General features: G+C 45.1%; 2 protein-coding genes across 3 annotated transcripts; one reads left to right on the forward strand and one right to left on the reverse strand.

Moving 5' to 3' along the window:
- Positions 1 to 508: 508 nt before the first annotated feature.
- Positions 509 to 7,763, reverse strand: NUDT21 (nudix hydrolase 21). Its single transcript, XM_021535219.3, has 7 exons — positions 7,535 to 7,763; positions 5,205 to 5,405; positions 4,029 to 4,092; positions 3,279 to 3,368; positions 2,544 to 2,619; positions 2,035 to 2,149; positions 509 to 801 (listed from the first exon to the last, which is right to left on the reverse strand). Exons 1-7 carry the CDS (start codon positions 7,648 to 7,650, stop codon positions 780 to 782), a joined length of 684 nt encoding a protein of 227 aa, XP_021390894.2. The 5' UTR covers positions 7,651 to 7,763; the 3' UTR covers positions 509 to 779.
- Positions 7,764 to 8,670: 907 nt separating this feature from the next.
- On the forward strand, positions 8,671 to 15,651 carry OGFOD1 (2-oxoglutarate and iron dependent oxygenase domain containing 1). 2 transcript variants are annotated; one of them, XR_013340758.1, is made up of 11 exons: positions 8,671 to 9,105; positions 9,501 to 9,617; positions 10,416 to 10,507; positions 11,513 to 11,638; positions 11,975 to 12,088; positions 12,405 to 12,484; positions 12,616 to 12,911; positions 13,689 to 13,811; positions 14,353 to 14,484; positions 14,607 to 14,665; positions 15,178 to 15,201. XR_013340758.1 is itself a non-coding variant. In XM_021535217.3 (10 exons), exons 1-10 carry the CDS (start codon positions 8,961 to 8,963, stop codon positions 15,337 to 15,339), a joined length of 1,314 nt encoding a protein of 437 aa, XP_021390892.2. In that variant the 5' UTR covers positions 8,672 to 8,960; the 3' UTR covers positions 15,340 to 15,651. The 2 variants fall into 2 exon arrangements, 1 of the variants encoding a protein (XP_021390892.2); XM_021535217.3 differs by lacking the exon at positions 14,353 to 14,484 and having other exon boundaries at positions 8,672 to 9,105; positions 15,178 to 15,651.
- The last annotated feature ends 448 nt before the right edge of the window (positions 15,652 to 16,099 follow it).

Genomic DNA, 16,099 nt, shown 5'->3' on the forward strand with positions numbered 1-16,099 from the left:
TAACCTCACTTTCCCAATTTTAACTGCAGCTCAGACCAGTCCAACAGAATTTTTGGGGTTGTTACTGTCTCAAGGGGGCACTGAAGGAACAGATGCATGCTGCATCTCCTCCAAGCCCTGTTACAAACCGATCGGTTCTGGTAAAAAAGGTAAAGGCTACGCTTGCCTTTAAGTACTCATTCTCCCTCAAAAAAGCAGTTCTGGTCTCCAAGTTAGACTTAAAACAATATTGAATCCACTTAAGCTATTTCATTTCTCCCTGATCCTAGGGATATTCCCTTCTCACGGATAAAGATCCCAGCATCTGAATGGGCCCTGAATGGCTTAGCTCCTCCTCATTCCAAGATCATCTGTATTCCTGAAGAAAATAATAAAGCTTAAAATATGCATCTAAGAGACAATAAGGAAAAATAAAAGAACTAATAAACAGAAGGAAAAACAAACCAAACAAACAAACAAAAAACCTAAAAAAAAACACAACAAAAAGCAAACCAAACCCAAGACAAACTGAATCTTAACCATATTGTTTAATGTTGTACAAAACAAAAAATTGGTGAGTATTACAATGATAAGGGATTATAACACTGGTAGCCCATTGCCATCTCTCTAGCTAAACAGTTGAAATTCACTTCTCTGTTCATACCCTAGAATGTTTAGTGGTCTTCAGGAACAGAAAGACTTCAAAAAATCCTTGTGTCACACATATTCGTTTCTCTACAGTTCAAAGCTGTGCTCACAGAGACGGCTTCTTCTACTGGAGTCTTCAGGTATATAGGAACTCAGTTGTAAATAAAGTTGAACCTAAAATTAAAAGGATTATACCAAGTGAGGAATTTTGATTCTTTTTTTTAAGGGCATTTTTGAATGAATAAGCAAATGTTTTGTTTTTGCTCTGGATAAGCCTCCACCTGACAGGACAAAAGTACATTTTTTCATAAGACAGCTTTACAGTATAGCAGTATATATATCATTTTTAACAGCCAATCCTACACTAGCATTGCACAACTGTCTCTTATGGTTTGAGAAGAACTAACTATTAACATTTCATGTCCTAAAACAAGGTCACAGATACATAAATCACAGTGAGAGTTACATTCCTCCATCAGCAACTCTTTTGCAGCACTTCTGCTACTAGACCAACCTTACATGTTCCAAGGGGAACACACAAACATACTGAAGAGAGAATTTTTCCCAGCTAAGTTTCATAAATAACTGTGGAAGCAAGCAATCCATCTCAGCTTCCAGGTGCCCAGCCTTTGCATGTGTCTGTTGCACCACTACCCAACCTGCATGACAGTTTGGCTGGTACTCAAGAGGAAATACCTGCTGTCTTTAGAGGAGGGGAAGCCAAAATTTGGGCTAGAGAGAAAAATACTCAGCAGGAAATAAGATTATGTGCAAGACCAGTGCTAACATACTTTTTTCATCATAGTAGGTAGGTGACAGAACTACTTCCCTGAGGAAGAGCTGGCAGGCTGTGGGACTCCTAGTATGCCTGAACATGCTCTCAAGTAAGAGACCAGTGAGCTCTGGAGAGACAAGCCACAGCCATTCCCAGGTAATAAAGTCAAAGCATGGTATACATTCCAAGAGAAAGGAAAAAATACAGCTGTCCCTACAGATATTTGTGTCATAAAGATGCTACACTTCATTAGCTCTACTAAAGAGTGTAAAAAAACCCACCACATTTAACCAGCACAAAGCTGTGATAATATGCATACCTAACTCAGTGCTTCAAATTTACATCCTGGCTTTAACTCTCCAGCTGTCTCCAACAACTACAAGAAGCTGCTCCTCAGTCTGTGCACAGCCTCATCCTCACATCTTCCATGTGTTCCTTAACTACAGCTGCTAGGTAGGACTTTGGTGCTAGCCAGTTGTGATCAGTGCCTCAAAAGTGTCCATGCAGTTCATCTGAAGCAGAATCTTTGGGATAGATGCCACCTTTTCAAGTTGGTTTCTGTAGCACCTTGCTTTGCTCTGGTGTCCCACAGGAAACCATGTTCCCAGAGCCACTATACAAATACAACATACCTGCTCAAAAGTTGAGGAAGGCTGGAAATAATAGGTCCATATCCTGGTGCGTTGTCATAGAGCTCAAACAGTGGTGCAGCAACCAGCTTGTAATTTTTGGGGACTGCAAACAAAGCTAAAAACAAATACAAGTTGATGAATCAAAAAAACCAGCACACATTCAGCCAAGGGATCATCATTCCCCACAGACCTCAAAACAAGTTCACTACATAGAGCACTCAACCAGGTTTATTGCTTTTTTAGTTAAATATGGGATTCACATCCTGTACACAGACTGATGCAAGCAGGAATAAAAATTTACTAGGAAGTCATGTTCAAAGGATCATCTACCTTCAAAACAAATACCAGCATTTAACTTTGTTAGTGATCAACCACAAACAACTGCAAGCATACACATCTTGGTATAACATACCACAACATACACAATCACAACTTTGTGTTCCTTGAGTGAAATGCAGGCATTTAAATATTGTTACAAATACAACCCTTTGATCCAAACAAACACTTACCCTTTTCTTGAAGCTGGACCAAAAATAGCTTTTTGTGTTCTTTTGGCTTTGTAATATGAGCTGGGATATATGGATACTAGAAGAAAAATGGTAAAAAACAGTTGTACAGAGCTTTGAAAATACTATGTAATCTTAAATGCTACTTTATAAATTATCAAGCCCTGTACAAGTTTTCAGTGTGTCATATATTATTCTTTCATGGCATCAAATAAAACCATTTTCATAAGAAAGTACTTAGGAAAGGAATGCTGTTGCTGTCACAACTATTGACAGGCTCTAAAGTGGCATCAATATCATAAGCAGTTAAAACAACCCAATAAAACAGAAATGCATAAAAGCAAACTAAGCAAACTAAACAAAGATTTTCAATATTAAAGCCCTTAGAAATAGGGTAGTGAGACTAGGGCATGTTCCACAAGCAGCAGTACAAGAATCTCCATTGTGGCTACAAAAGGAATATAAATGGTGCATATGTCTCAATGTAGAACTGGAAGCTACTACATCTAGTGGTTTCTCATCCATCAGGACAGGTGTGAGAAGGAAGACAGGAATTTCCATTAAAAAAAAAGGCTGTAGTTTCTCTTCAGTCATAGAAAGGAGATGAAATAGACAAAACCCAGAAAAACAAATTGCTCATGCAGCAGGTACTCAAGAAGCCCATCTGGAAGGTTGAAGGCTTTTAGAAGTACAGACAGAACTTGACCAAAGAAGATGGAAGCCCACGGGAGTACTCACCTGTGGAGGTTCAAAGTTTGGTCTCCACCAGTTGCCAATGCAGTCATCAATCACCCAGTCTTGCTGAACACCATCCTGACGACCCAGTATCTATCAAAAATCTAGTACTAATCAGACCTCAAACTACCTCAAGGAAATTCTTTTATTAAACACATACTAGAAACAGAAAGACTTACTGCAATATATGTCTGATGTAGTTCATAACTGCTCTGAGACAGCTTTCAATAGAACTGTAGAGTATTTTTATATAAAGTGAGATTTTTCAGTAAAAGCTTCACCTGGTAAGACCAGGACACTCTAGAAAGCTTTTCAAAAATCTATGCTGTACTCAGCTGGACTGAGTCCTATCAGACCAATTGGAAGAATGCAATACATTGTTACATTAGCTAGCAGAATTAATTTAGCTACTTGGAGAAAATGGTGCATTGAGAGGACTATCTCAAAGGCAAGTCCCCAACAGCTGTCCTCCACAATATATTTTATTGCTCATCTCTACACTCACTTGCCTGAAGCCAGTCAGAAAGCAAAGCTGCAAATGAACACAGGACTTGAGCAGCAGGTAGGAGTCAGCCACACTCATGATGCAGATAAATGAAAACTTGACTGCTTTATTTGTTAACTACCTGAGAACATCACAAAAGCAACAAAATAACAACAATGGTAAGAAGACTACTCTAATCTTTATCTTATTCTGGTAATTCTAAAATAATGCAACATTCTCCTACAGCAATATAATGACAGAAAACAGACCTCTGTCATTAAGCGTTTGAGCCCTTCCACCTCATCTTCTCCTGGATTGAGTTCACCACCAGGTCTGTTAAAATAATCAATGATGAAAGTCAAAGTTATTTTATTGCATTTACCAATCTTCACAGCCAAGTTCCAGTGTGCTTCCAGGCTTATGGCTCTTAAGTTAGGAGTTAGAGATCTAGTTTTGCTGAATTGAAAGACAGCAGCATAGCTTTCACCTCAACTGAAATTAAAATGGCTATTTACATCCCATAAAAAATAACCATTACATAAAATACTTTCAGTTCAGCAGGACAAACTATAACAATACACATGATAAAAACTCAGTCCCTTATAGGGTAAAGTTTTAATAATAATAACCAGAAGCTGAAGGGCTGTAAATACTGCCTGTATTTGTTCTTATCACAAAGCCAGCACTAACTGAAGCATAGAGAAAGCAGAAAATAAAACTCATGTGGGAAAATTATGCAGGATTATTAATTTTCATCATTACAGCATTTTGCAAATTGTTTACATTCTTGTCTAGTCTGCAACAGCCCTTCAAATCAAGATGCCAAAAACTAATCTAGATTAGTTAAATTACTTAACATACACACAAAATTGAGAACAATCTAAAATGTTAAAACAGAAGAACAAGAACACAAGCATGGTAACATGAGACAAGTCAAGGCCATCTAGTATAAAAAATAAAATCACCACCATCACTACATCTGTATGCAATCACTAGAACTTCAGTCTGGCTGTGATAACTATGAGATGAACTGAAGCAATTTTCTCAGATTTAGATGCCTACCTTTCTTGCTATCCCAGCTCAGCTATTAGTTTGTAAGCAGGTATCATTCTGCATTTACAGGGGGTTAGTCCTTGGCCTCCACTTGCCCATTTTTACAGGCACAGCATAAGCGACTGAAGCATTGCAGCTTTCACAATGCAAGTACAACACATCAAGTGCTGGTAATGATTTTTAAACAAGATTTTACTGTAGTGATGCACTGTAACTAAGATTCCCAGTCAGTTCCAAACTAAATCATCCCCCTCACAAGCAGAGTCAAACACACTTTAGATTGAAACCACACCATTCAAAAAATACTTTCCAACTATGTCTTTTAACCTCTAGCCCACATTTACTGGTTTGTGACAATAAACTGCAGTTACACTTAGGAAACAGACACTTACAGCTTGAAAAAAGTTGTACCCAGCTGCAGTAACAGCACATGGGGCAGCCTGTGCTCATGCACAATCAGAACTCCTTCCACTGTCCGCCTCATGCCAATCTTGTCAAACTCTTCTCTCATGCGCTGAAACCGAGCTGCCACGGAACTGTCCTTCTCATACAGAGGCTCCTTTGTACCAAACGTGTAATTCGTCAGAGGATACCTGTAAGGAGAAAAAATGTTACTGCGTAACAAGAAATCTAACTTTAAATCACCATGACACAGCATCTACCCTGAGACAGATCCTTCACTGCTTGATGGGTAAAGTCATAGTGCAGGGCTAAAAATCTTTGTTGGTGGCTTATGAGGCCCCTGTCCCAGGGAGATCTGCACTATAGAACAAATAAGCACAGACAGTCCTGTTGAGCTGCACTCTAGCCTGGTGTAGGCTCAAAAGAAGGAAAAGAAGCACAGAACCAACTGTTGTTCAACAGCCACCCTCTTTGATCTCCATGCTGCAGGGAAAAGGCAGGTGAAACTCTGCTAGGAGCTGGAAAAGAGACTGGAGAAAAAGCTCTCCTGGGAAGGAAGGAAGCTGCACAGGACTGCAGGTTTTCTTCTGCAGATATAATGAAGCCTGAGAACTAAACTGTTAGAAGTGGTTTTGTTTTGAAGTGGGAAATCAGACATGTGGATCACAGAAGAGGAGACATGCTGAGTTTCTGAGTACAGGGTTGGGAACCTAGGGTAGGATCAAGAGTGTGAGCAGATCCCTCTGTTGGGCTGGTGCTGGGTGCCTGCACTCCTGTAACAGTGCAGTGGAAACTTGTCGATTTCTGAAAACAAAGAAAGGAAAGGTTAGGCAAGAAATGGGTCAGCCCAAGACAGCAAGAGGGCAACAGGGGAGTGCTATTGTACAATTAAATCCATTTAACAGAGAGGTCTGGTGGCAGGAGGCCTGGAGGAAAGACAGAATCACCCAGCTAAGTCAAAAGGGAGAAGAAAATGGTTCTGGGCAGAGCAGCGATGAGTTATCACCATGGTTTTACTGACTTGTGGCACACAGCAATGGAATTAACAGAATGAATGACTGTCTTATGTTTTCCTTGAGATGCTTCTTGGCATGGATTCCTTCCCCAGACATGTCAAACTTTAGTAGCATACGCTCTTCTCTCCTCAAATTCCAGCCCTCCTCTTCCTCCAATTTTCCTAATGTTTTACAGTGGTTAAAATAACAAGCCAGTTACCATTGTTGGAGCCTTTTCTCATGTAGACAAAACAACTAGCTTCCAAACCACAGGTTCATTTACTAACAAGCTCCCCCACTTTTACTTATAGTCTAAAACCATCTACATTTCTTTCTCTCTTCATTTCCATTCTTAGATACACAAATTACTTTAATAATAACCTATTAAGCTAACCCATACTATACTAATGTGGATGCATTAGTCTGTACATCAAAACCCTCAGCTTCAACTTAAAAAAAATGCTGCTGGTAACACAGCTTCATTATGAGTCTTTGCTTCAGAAACCCGATAGAAATATTGCAGTTTCTGAAGTTCATATTTGAACTTCCACATGACTCTGTGAATAAACTCAGCTACACAAAAAAACACAAAAGTGTCAGTGATTAATAGCTAAAATTAAATATTGACTGTTACAGCTACCATTTGCTGGTTTTTGCAATTTGATATATGCACATAGCAAAGAACACGTCCCAAATCCACCAGATTTACTGGAAGAAGCAAAAATATATGACTTCTCATAAAAAATACATTAATACTTATTAGTAAGTAGTTTGTCTCTATTACAAATTTCTGTGGTAGGAAACACTCCGAATTTTATCTCCAACACCTGTGCCAGATAATCCACAATCACCAGGCACATCCAGCCACATCCCACTGACTGCCCAGGATCAGCTCAAACCCCAGCGAGGCTAAGACCCTGTCTCTCTCTGCCGTCTTTCCGGATGCCTGTGAGAGCAAGAAAACGTCTGTGATGCTCACCACACCTAGACCTTTCCTGTGTTACTTGGGGTTCACAACTCCCGAGCCAGACGCTACTTCTAAGCACTAAAACATTTACACCAAATCCTCCACATTCCCACGAAGGCCGGCAAGCCCTCGGTACCCTCAGCGCGGCTCAGCAGCCCCTGTGAGGGGGGCGGGCCCCATCGGCACTCGGGCTCTGCCACCGCTGTGCCCCAGCCCTCCGAAGGGCCAGGACCCTCCGGACCTCGCACGGCGGAATCGGAAGGAAAATCCCGCCGAGCCTGCCGAGGGAGCGGGGATGAGCTCGCCAGCGGGGCGGGACGGCGGGGGCAGAGCCGGACAGGCCCGAGGCGGCGCTCACAGGTTGATGGTCCTTTCCAGCGTGAGCGGCTTCGTCTGCTGGATGTACTTGTTCCCGAACTGGTTCACCCCGCGGGGCCAGCCGGTCTGAGAGCGGTTGGGCGGCACCACGGACATGGCGAGAAGCGACGGGAACAGGCGGCGGGAGCGCTCAATCACTTCTGGGCGGCGGGAGCGCCGTCCGCCATTAACGCCCGCCCAGCCCTCAGCGCCGCGCCGCCTGCTGGGACCCGCCGCGCCGGCCCCGCCCCTCCCGCTCATTGGCCAACGGCTCCCCGCACGATACGATTGGCCATCGCTGGCGAAGCGCGGGGGCCGCAGGGAGTTGTAGTCCGGCCGGACGGTACCATGGCCGCCAAGCGTCACGGAGCGGCGGCGCCGGCGGCGGCCAAGCGCGGGAGGCGCGAGGCGCGCGCGGAGCTGAGCGCGGCCCTCGGGGACGCGGCGCTGCGGGAGCGCGCGGGGGCGGCCTGGGCCCGCGGGGAGCGGCTCCGGCACGGTACGGTACAGCACGGCACGGTCCGGCCGGGCCGCGGGGAGCGGCTCCGGCACGGTACGGTACAGCACGGCACGGTCCGGCCGGGCCCGCGGGGAGCGGCTCCGGCACGGTCCGGCCGGGCCCGCGGGGAGCCGCTCCGGCACGGTACGGTACAGCACGGCACGGTCCGGCCGGGCCCGCGGGGAGCGGCTCCGGCACGGTACAGCCCGGCCCGGCTCCCCGCCCCTCACCGACGGCCTTTCCCTTGCAGAAGCGGTGGTGCTGGAGCCGGCCCCGTTCCGGCACGGTGTCATTCCCGGTTTCCTGGCGGACCCGGCTTTCGCGGAGGCGCTGCGGGATGAACTGCTGGGCCTCGGCTTCCGCGGGCGGCGGAACGACCTCCTGTCGCTGCGGCAGGTGGGCCCGGGGCCGGGCTGAGCCGGGCCGGGCTGGGCCGGGCCGAGCCACGCTAACCCCGTCCCTTCTCTTCCATGGGCCGCGCAGTCCGAGGAGCTGGGGGCAAGCCCGGAGCCCCACGTCGCTGCCCTGAGGTGAAGCGCGGGCTCGGGGCTTTGCCCGCTCAGGGTGGGGGGAGAGCCGTGCTGGCTCCACAGCGAAAGCGGGGTGGGCCGCCTTCTGCCCCCATACTCGGGCCAAAAACCGGCTGTGGAGAGCTGGATCTGCTCTGTGCTTGTCATGGGCAATGAAGTCTATTCAGCTTTCATCCATATTCAGCTCTCCTGCAGCTGTCACCTCTGACAAGCTTCACAGTGCACCTTCCCACTGGTTGCATGTTTGCTGCTGATTATTGCCAGCAGTGCTGTGAGCACGGGGCTGTTTTCTTGGCCAGTGTGATCCTACAGAAACACACTGTCACTCACAGCAACAGCACCTGTAACCATTTAAACAGTTAGCAGGGAGGCAATACATTAATTTAGTCTATGATTATATGTTTTATAACATAGGACACTTACTGTGTGCTTATTTTCTCAGGCATGCACTGTGTGAAGAATTCCAAGTGTGGCTTTCTGATGTGACCCAGATAGTGCTGGAGCCAACTATTGACATATCCTGTGCTAAATATGAATATACTGGTCAGTCTCTAAGTGATCCTTTCCCTAGAGCTTCTGTGTATGTGTAGGGAACAAAACGTCTATAGAACACCTACTTGTATGCTAGTTCCAGAGGGTCCTAGAGGCTGTCAACAGCAAAACTGTGAAAATGAAGTACAAATGATGAAACAACTGTTGCTGGTGTATAACTGCCTGTACCTTCAGAGTGGCCTGATCTGTCAATTGCAGTGCAGTCCCACAGAAGTGAATCTTGCAGATTTCAGGCTGCTGATGCCAATGAGTGAAAATGTAGTTCTTAGAAAGAACATGTTTTTTCTTGTCGTATCCTTGCGGGGACAAAGCTGGGAAGCAGTTGTTGGCATGAATGATGCATGTACTGGAAAGATGCTACAGCAGCAAAACATGTGTAATTGCAGATGTCTTGCTGTGCCACGATGATGAACTGGAAGGTCGGAGAATCGCTTTCATCCTATACCTCGTCCCACCCTGGGAGAAAAGTGACGGGGGAACATTGGATCTGTACAGCACAGATGGTAAAAGCTCCAAGCTCAGCCTCAGATAGATGAAGGAGATGAAGCTTATGTGCCCCTTGCAGCAACTCTCACCCCAAACAGTAGAAGGGAAATAAGGAGTTTCTCCTTTGTTCGGAGAAGCTGATGTAAAGTGTGCCCCTTAGGGATAGGCTTTGCAGACAGGCAACAGCAGACAAACTTTTGGAGGGGTCAGGAGTAGAGGCAAGATGGAAGTGATGCCAGTAAATGTGCTTGGAACTCCAGACTGATGACAAAAACTTCCCTTTCCAGCAGCAGAACCGCAGAATGGTTTGGGTTGGAAGAGATCTTAAAGCTCATCTTGTTCCAGCCCGCCTGCTGTAGGCAGGGACATGGTCTGCTAGACCAGGATGCTACAAACCCCACTGAGCATTTATAGGATGGGGCATCCACACTTTCTCTGGGCAACCTGTGCCAGTGCCTCACTGCTCACAGTGAAGAATTTCTTTCTAATAGCTGATCTAAACACACCCTTTGTTTCAAGCCATTCTCCCTTGTTCTGTTATTCCATGCCATGTCTGTCCTAACTCCTTCTACAGCACTCTTGGTAGCTCCTTTTGGTACTGGAAGAGGCTTTAGGTTACCCTAGAACCTTCTCTTCTCCAAGCTGAACAGCCCCAACTCTGTCTTCCTGTCTCCATGCAGAGATGCACTGATTCCTCACCAAGCCCTTGCTCTGAGCTCCATGCCTTATACCCAGGTGTCCCACCAGTCACAGAATCATGTTGTCAGAGAGAAGTCCCAGTTCCTTTCTTAACCAGAGTATGTTTTCTTCTTCAGAACACTTTCAGCCACAGCAAATCACCAAGTCATTAGTGCCTTCATGGAACACACTGGTTTTCTTTGAAGTGTCTCCAGTCTCTTTCCATCAGGCAAGGAGCGTTCTCTTGTTAACTTTTTAATCCTCATTGTTGTGGTTATTCATTCTGTGTGTTATTACTGTCCTGATGGGGAGAGAGAAGAATGGTGGGTAGAGTGGATACTTGTGCTAAGTGCTGTGTGCTAAAGAAGGGCTTCAAGGACTTGAAGGAGGACAAGAACCAACAAAGCCAACTTTAAACCATCAGTCTAGCTGCATCATCCTGTGAAAGAAAAATTTCCATTTCTATTTTGTGTTACTATCGTGGCAAGCCACTGCTTTGAATTTAGCTCTCGCTTGTTTGTTAGCTTGTTTTAAACTAGCTCACATTTTTGATGTAGTGGTCATGACTTTGCTCCAGAAGAGCTCCTCAGGCCATTCATCACCTTGCCAACAGTGCAAGGGCACTTTGCAGATCTGGCTGTACACCCTCAGTGGCACAGACATGGTGCAGTACCCTGCAGCAGAAATGCTGATACAGTTAAGGAATACTCTGTGACACTTGTCGGGAAGAAGCCTGGGAACAGGATGAATAATTTGGGGAGCTGCATGACACAAACACCTGACTGAAATCTGACACTCCTGTGTACCTGAGAGTACCAGGGACATCAAACAAGGCCAGAGAGCAGAAGGCTGGGGAGGAAGATGATCAGTGATATAGGTTGGGCATGTCCTGACATAGGCCACTTAGGGGTCTGTTTTTGTGTCATTTATGTCTTACAGTTGTTAATTAAGAGCAGCATCTACTTGGGTTTAATTTTGTCTTAAAAATCCATTACTCAAATCTCCCAGAGTAAGAGAGAGAATGCATTCTCTGTGAACTTGGAGTAAAAGCTTAGACTGGAATTCTGGAAACCTGCAATGGACTTCAGGACAATAGGCCTCTCTCTGATAATCTGTCTGACATACCTGTGTGTGCAGTGGGCTCTCTGGAGCAGAGTCCATCTCCTGTTATGAATTTGCTTGGCACTGGTTACGCCTGGTCTGACCCGTGACGTGCTGCCCGCCGTTGTTGCAGGTGTCAGAAGTTGTGTCGCAGAAGTGCCGCCTGTCAGTGAGTGGTTGGTTCCACGGCTCGCCTGTGGCCAGACCTGCACGGCACATTGAAGCCCCCTTGGCCAGAAGCCCACACATCCCCTATGATGTGAGTAACAGTATATCTGCATTTCTGTCTCTGTCCTGTTCCTGTAATACCTGTTGGGGAATGCATCAATGCACTGGGGATGCTTTAATCTTTATCCCATTCTCCTTTTCATTTCCTGTTGATAAATTTGTATCCAGTTTCTTTCTTAGGCATCTTTGTATGTTTTGCATACCTACAGTAGTTCAGAGAATGTGGTGAATACCTGTGGTGCAAGGAAATAAAGCAATGGAGTGTGTTTGTGTGTAGGAATCCAGCTCTGTGGCCAGCTCAGTAGGAGGAATTAGGGAATCTTCTTCACTTCTGAAAATTCAGTGTTCTAATCCATTTCCCTTCCAGCATGAAATATTGTATGAGTGGATCAATCAAGTTTATTTGGACCTGGACTCCCAAGCTCAAATCCAGGAGGAATTTGAGGAGCGATCAGAAATTCTCCTGAAAGACTTTCTTAAGGTGAGCCCAGTGGTTGAATTTGATGTGATCTGCCAGAACTGGTCAGAGGGCTGGCAGGTACTACATGGCACGAAGGCTGGGAGAGGACTTCCTTGCACATCCATTAAAACAAAACACCTTCTAAGTTTCACACCTAAAAATGGACAGGTGACCTCCAGAGGCTCTTTCCAACCAAAAACCACTCTGATTCTGTGGAATTATCCCCTCTGACTGCCTGTAAACCACTGCATCAGGACTCAGCAAAAATAGATCACTTGTCTTCAACCTTGTTTTCTTAGGAGCTAAATGTTAACATTTCTGCATCTCTTTCTCCTAGAAAGAGAAGTACCAACTACTATGTGAAGCATTGGAGAACAAAGAGATCCACTGGAGTAGTCGAGGGCCAGCCAATAAAAGGTGGGGAATGACAGCACGCTGCACCAGTGTGCTGAGCAGGAGCTGCCAGGAGGCTGCACTGGTCAGTGCTATTGTTATAGATGTGGTCCTTGTTGGCTCTCCCACAAGGAGATACATCTGCTGTCTTTCAGACTCTATGAGGCAGCAGAGGAACACAGCCTCCCTGACACCCTGAAGAAATTCCTGCAGCTACTTCGCTCTGAGGCCTTATTTTTATTGCTTTCCAACTTCACTGGCCTAAAACTGCACTTCCTGGCTCCCTCTGATGAGGATGAAGATGCTGGGGAGGGACAAGCAGCAGACACCAGTGGGCAAAGCAGTCCCAAATCTGAGCAGGAAGAGACTGAACAACGAGCCAATGGCAATCCCCATCAGCCACACCAGCCTGAGAACACCCCTGAAGCACAGGATGGCGAGACTCAGAGCAGTGAGTAGAGCAGCAGCAGTGAAAAAGGATTCAAACAAAATTCCCAGTGATTTTCATGGAACTAGTGCTTCACCTAGTTTGTTTCACCTTGTTTGTGCAACCAGCACAAACATAGGACTTGAAGCTTTTTAGACTGATTATCTGAAATCAGTGACCATTGCAAAAGAATTTGGAGTAAATCAATGATAATTTGAAGATGCCATTTTGAACAGACCTAAGTCCTAAGGGTGGGACTTTTGGGGGGACTGCTCATCTTCTGTCAATAGTTACATGGTTTCTACATCCATGTACCCCTACGTCATATAAAGCATATTCTTGTATGAGATAATAAATCCAAAAGAGACAGGTGAACAGGTCAGAAGTAAAACCATTTTAGAATTAGAAAATTGATACCTAAAACTAGGATTCAACCTTTCAGAAAACACCATCAGCCTAAACAACCTTAGTTGAATTTAGTTGTCAGCAGTGACAACTATGAAAGATTAGATTAATTTTGGGTTTTGATTGATGATGTTTATTTAAAAGAGTGGCTCTGAAGTTTAAAGGTAGAGTTTTTGAAAATGCTCATCTTGCACTAAGACAAGTTAGTGGACACTGGAATAAAAGGTAATATAAAAACAAGTCCTACTTAAAAAATCCCATCAGAGCAGTTACCAGGACCAAAGGATGTATGGAGCAAATCTCACAGTGGTGTGAGATCACTGAGCTCCTCACACGCTTTGAGCTCAGCTGATGTGCCTTCATGGCTCTCCCTTGGGTGTTTGTGCCCTCTCCTAGGCTCAGGAACTCCTGTGTGTGCGGGGGAGCTGCGACGCTGGACCCACGGGCACTACACTCTTGTCCATGATTCTCAAGCCACAGAATTTGCTCTTGATCTGCTCTTCTTTTGTGGCTGTGAAGGTAAGTGGATGAGAGAGAGATGTCAGACTCTCCTTTCACAAGACTTGCATAAAGGAATGACTTCTGAGTGGTCAGCAGTTCTAAAACACACAAAATTTCCCTGCTTTTTCCTGCATAGAAGGTTTCTGTAGACTTTGTCTTAGTCCTCACTTCGGCATAAACCCTGTTTCCAGTAGTCCTCATGGAAAAGTTTGGGATTGTGGCCTTGGAATCATCTCTGGCCTTTCCGCTTGCGCCAGGAGGTGGCGCTTGGACAGGGGGAAAGGCTGAGCAATGGCTCTGGGTGCGCTGCAGGCTCAGGTGGCCACAGTACCCACCAGGAGTGTTCTACCCTTTTCTCATCAGAATTATTACTACACGTCCAGTTCACAAAGGTCAACGTTTTCAAAAGTTACTTTAGGCATACCTAGGCATTTTGGGTTGATTGCTAGTTAGATAGTGGTAAAACAAAAAAAAAAAAAAAAAAAATTAACCACAAGCATTTTAGACCAGATGAGGCCAAAATGTACAGCTGACTGAAATCCTTTGGTATATCTGCTAGGGTAGAACTGTTCTACAGGTGAGGAGCGGTGCACCAAGCAACTTTAAATAGCTCATCTACCATAAAAGGCAAATCCAGTACACTTGCTTCAAGTTGTTTCTGAACAGAAGAAAACAAATAGACTGGCAGGAGGTAAATACTTACCCTGTATCCAGTAACTTTGGAGAGCAAGGTGAAAAATGGCATCTCCTGGAAGGCTGTGTGGAGCATGAACAGCACTGTGGTTTCTAAGAATGTTTCTTTTCTATTTTAAGAGTGGGATCCTGAATATGGTGGCTTTACTTCCTACATTGCTAAAGGTGAAGATGAAGAGGTAAGGACCTCAGTAGCTAGCTGCAAATCAGATGAAACTGTATAGGGTGGAGAGACATAATTACACTTTGTCTTAATGCCAGCATAGTGCTGAGGGCGCTCAGTTGCGCACTGGAGCCTCCCTGCCCCAGTCGCTGCTCGTGGGCAAAGCTCTGGCCTCAGAGCTTTGTTAACACAAAGCATGAGACCTGGGCCCTGAGAGAGCCTCATGGTACCTGCACCTGGGGCTGTTTGGGAAGCCTGCCTGGAAGGGACACAAGGCTGTAGCAGGGATAACACTTGCCCAGGGAAGTGCTGTTCACTGGGATCCCATTCAGCATCAGTACTAGAAGCCCTTAATGTATAACAATGCTTCAGGTAAAGGGTATTAAAATGAAAATAGTGTCACAGTGCATTTTCTAACACCAACCCTTTGTTCTAACTAACTTTTGAAACAGTTTTGTTTTTTCTGAAGAATTTTATTAAAGCTATTTTTGTGAAATTGATTTACTTCCTTATCTTTGTATTCCCTAGCTGTTGACAGTGAATCCAGAGGAGAACTGCTTGGCCTTAGTTTATAGAGACAAAGAAACTATGAAGTTTGTGAAATACATCAACCATCGAAGCTTGGCACGCCTGAACAAGCATCCAAACAGAACAGGATTTTGGGATTTTTCCTTCGTCTATTATGAGTGATGGTGTAGTATGACCACTGTCACAGAGAAGAGTAGTGGGTGGTGGACAGGTTCCTACCCAGACATTAAGCTGACAAACTTTGCTCATGCAATTCAATCACACTGCTTAATGGAGGGGGGGGGGGGGGGGCAGGTGGTTTTTTTAACTGCAAAAAAGGAAAATCAGACTTATCCTGTGTCCATTGTAACACACTCTCAACGGCTTTTAAGGCTCTGTGGTTGTCACACAACTTGCCAGCTGTTTTCTCATGGGAGCAGCACAGTGGCATCTCTGACCCATCAGAGTGAGAATTACAACTGTCCATTGCCCCAAGCTGCTGACTGATTTTATTAAAAAAAAAAAAAGGAAACGTGTCAGTTTTTTCATACACTGGTCAGACAAGTTTTGTTAGAAAATGCCCAAGACATTTTCTGGGGCTTAACTGTGTTCCTAAGACAAAAATAAAGGAGCCACCATGGGAAATATGAGGTTTTTCCAGCTGCACAACTCTGTGGAATTGGGAAGGAAGACAGTGAGGCTATAAAGGCATTGGGTAGCACTTGGCACCATAACAAGGAGCAGGACTTTATTATGCTAAATGCTGTGCAGACAGACCTAGATGGGGCCCTTTTTCCAAAGAATTTACAAGCTAAACAGCCAAGAAGAAGCCTGCTCCTGCACACTCTCCTTGGGTGGGTGTGCAGACAGCTTTGAGCTCCAGCCTCACAACAGTGGCCAGGGACTGGAAGCAGGAATGAGGCAACTTACCTTTTACTGGCTT

The sequence above is a fragment of the Lonchura striata genome, chromosome 13 (genome assembly GCF_046129695.1).
Source record: "Lonchura striata isolate bLonStr1 chromosome 13, bLonStr1.mat, whole genome shotgun sequence".
NCBI classification, from domain to species: domain Eukaryota; kingdom Metazoa; phylum Chordata; class Aves; order Passeriformes; family Estrildidae; genus Lonchura; species Lonchura striata.

Excerpts from the sequence above, each read along its gene's own strand:
- NUDT21 (XM_021535219.3), bottom strand. The coding sequence starts at position 7,650 with ATGTCCGTGGTGCCGCCCAACCGCTCTCAGACCGGCTGGCCCCGCGGG. Across the intron at positions 4,093-5,204 it reads GGTACAACTTTTTTCAAGCT|ACCTGGTGGTGAACTCAATC; the intron begins GTAAGTGTCTGT and ends TTATTTTAACAG. Across the intron at positions 2,150-2,543 it reads GGTCCAGCTTCAAGAAAAGG|CTTTGTTTGCAGTCCCCAAA; the intron begins GTAAGTGTTTGT and ends ATTTGTTTTTAG.
- OGFOD1 (XM_021535217.3), top strand. The coding sequence starts at position 8,961 with ATGTTTTATAACATAGGACACTTACTGTGTGCTTATTTTCTCAGGCAT. Across the intron at positions 10,508-11,512 it reads CTCCAGTCTCTTTCCATCAG|GTGTCAGAAGTTGTGTCGCA; the intron begins GCAAGGAGCGTT and ends CCGTTGTTGCAG. Across the intron at positions 12,089-12,404 it reads TCCTGAAAGACTTTCTTAAG|AAAGAGAAGTACCAACTACT; the intron begins GTGAGCCCAGTG and ends TCTTTCTCCTAG.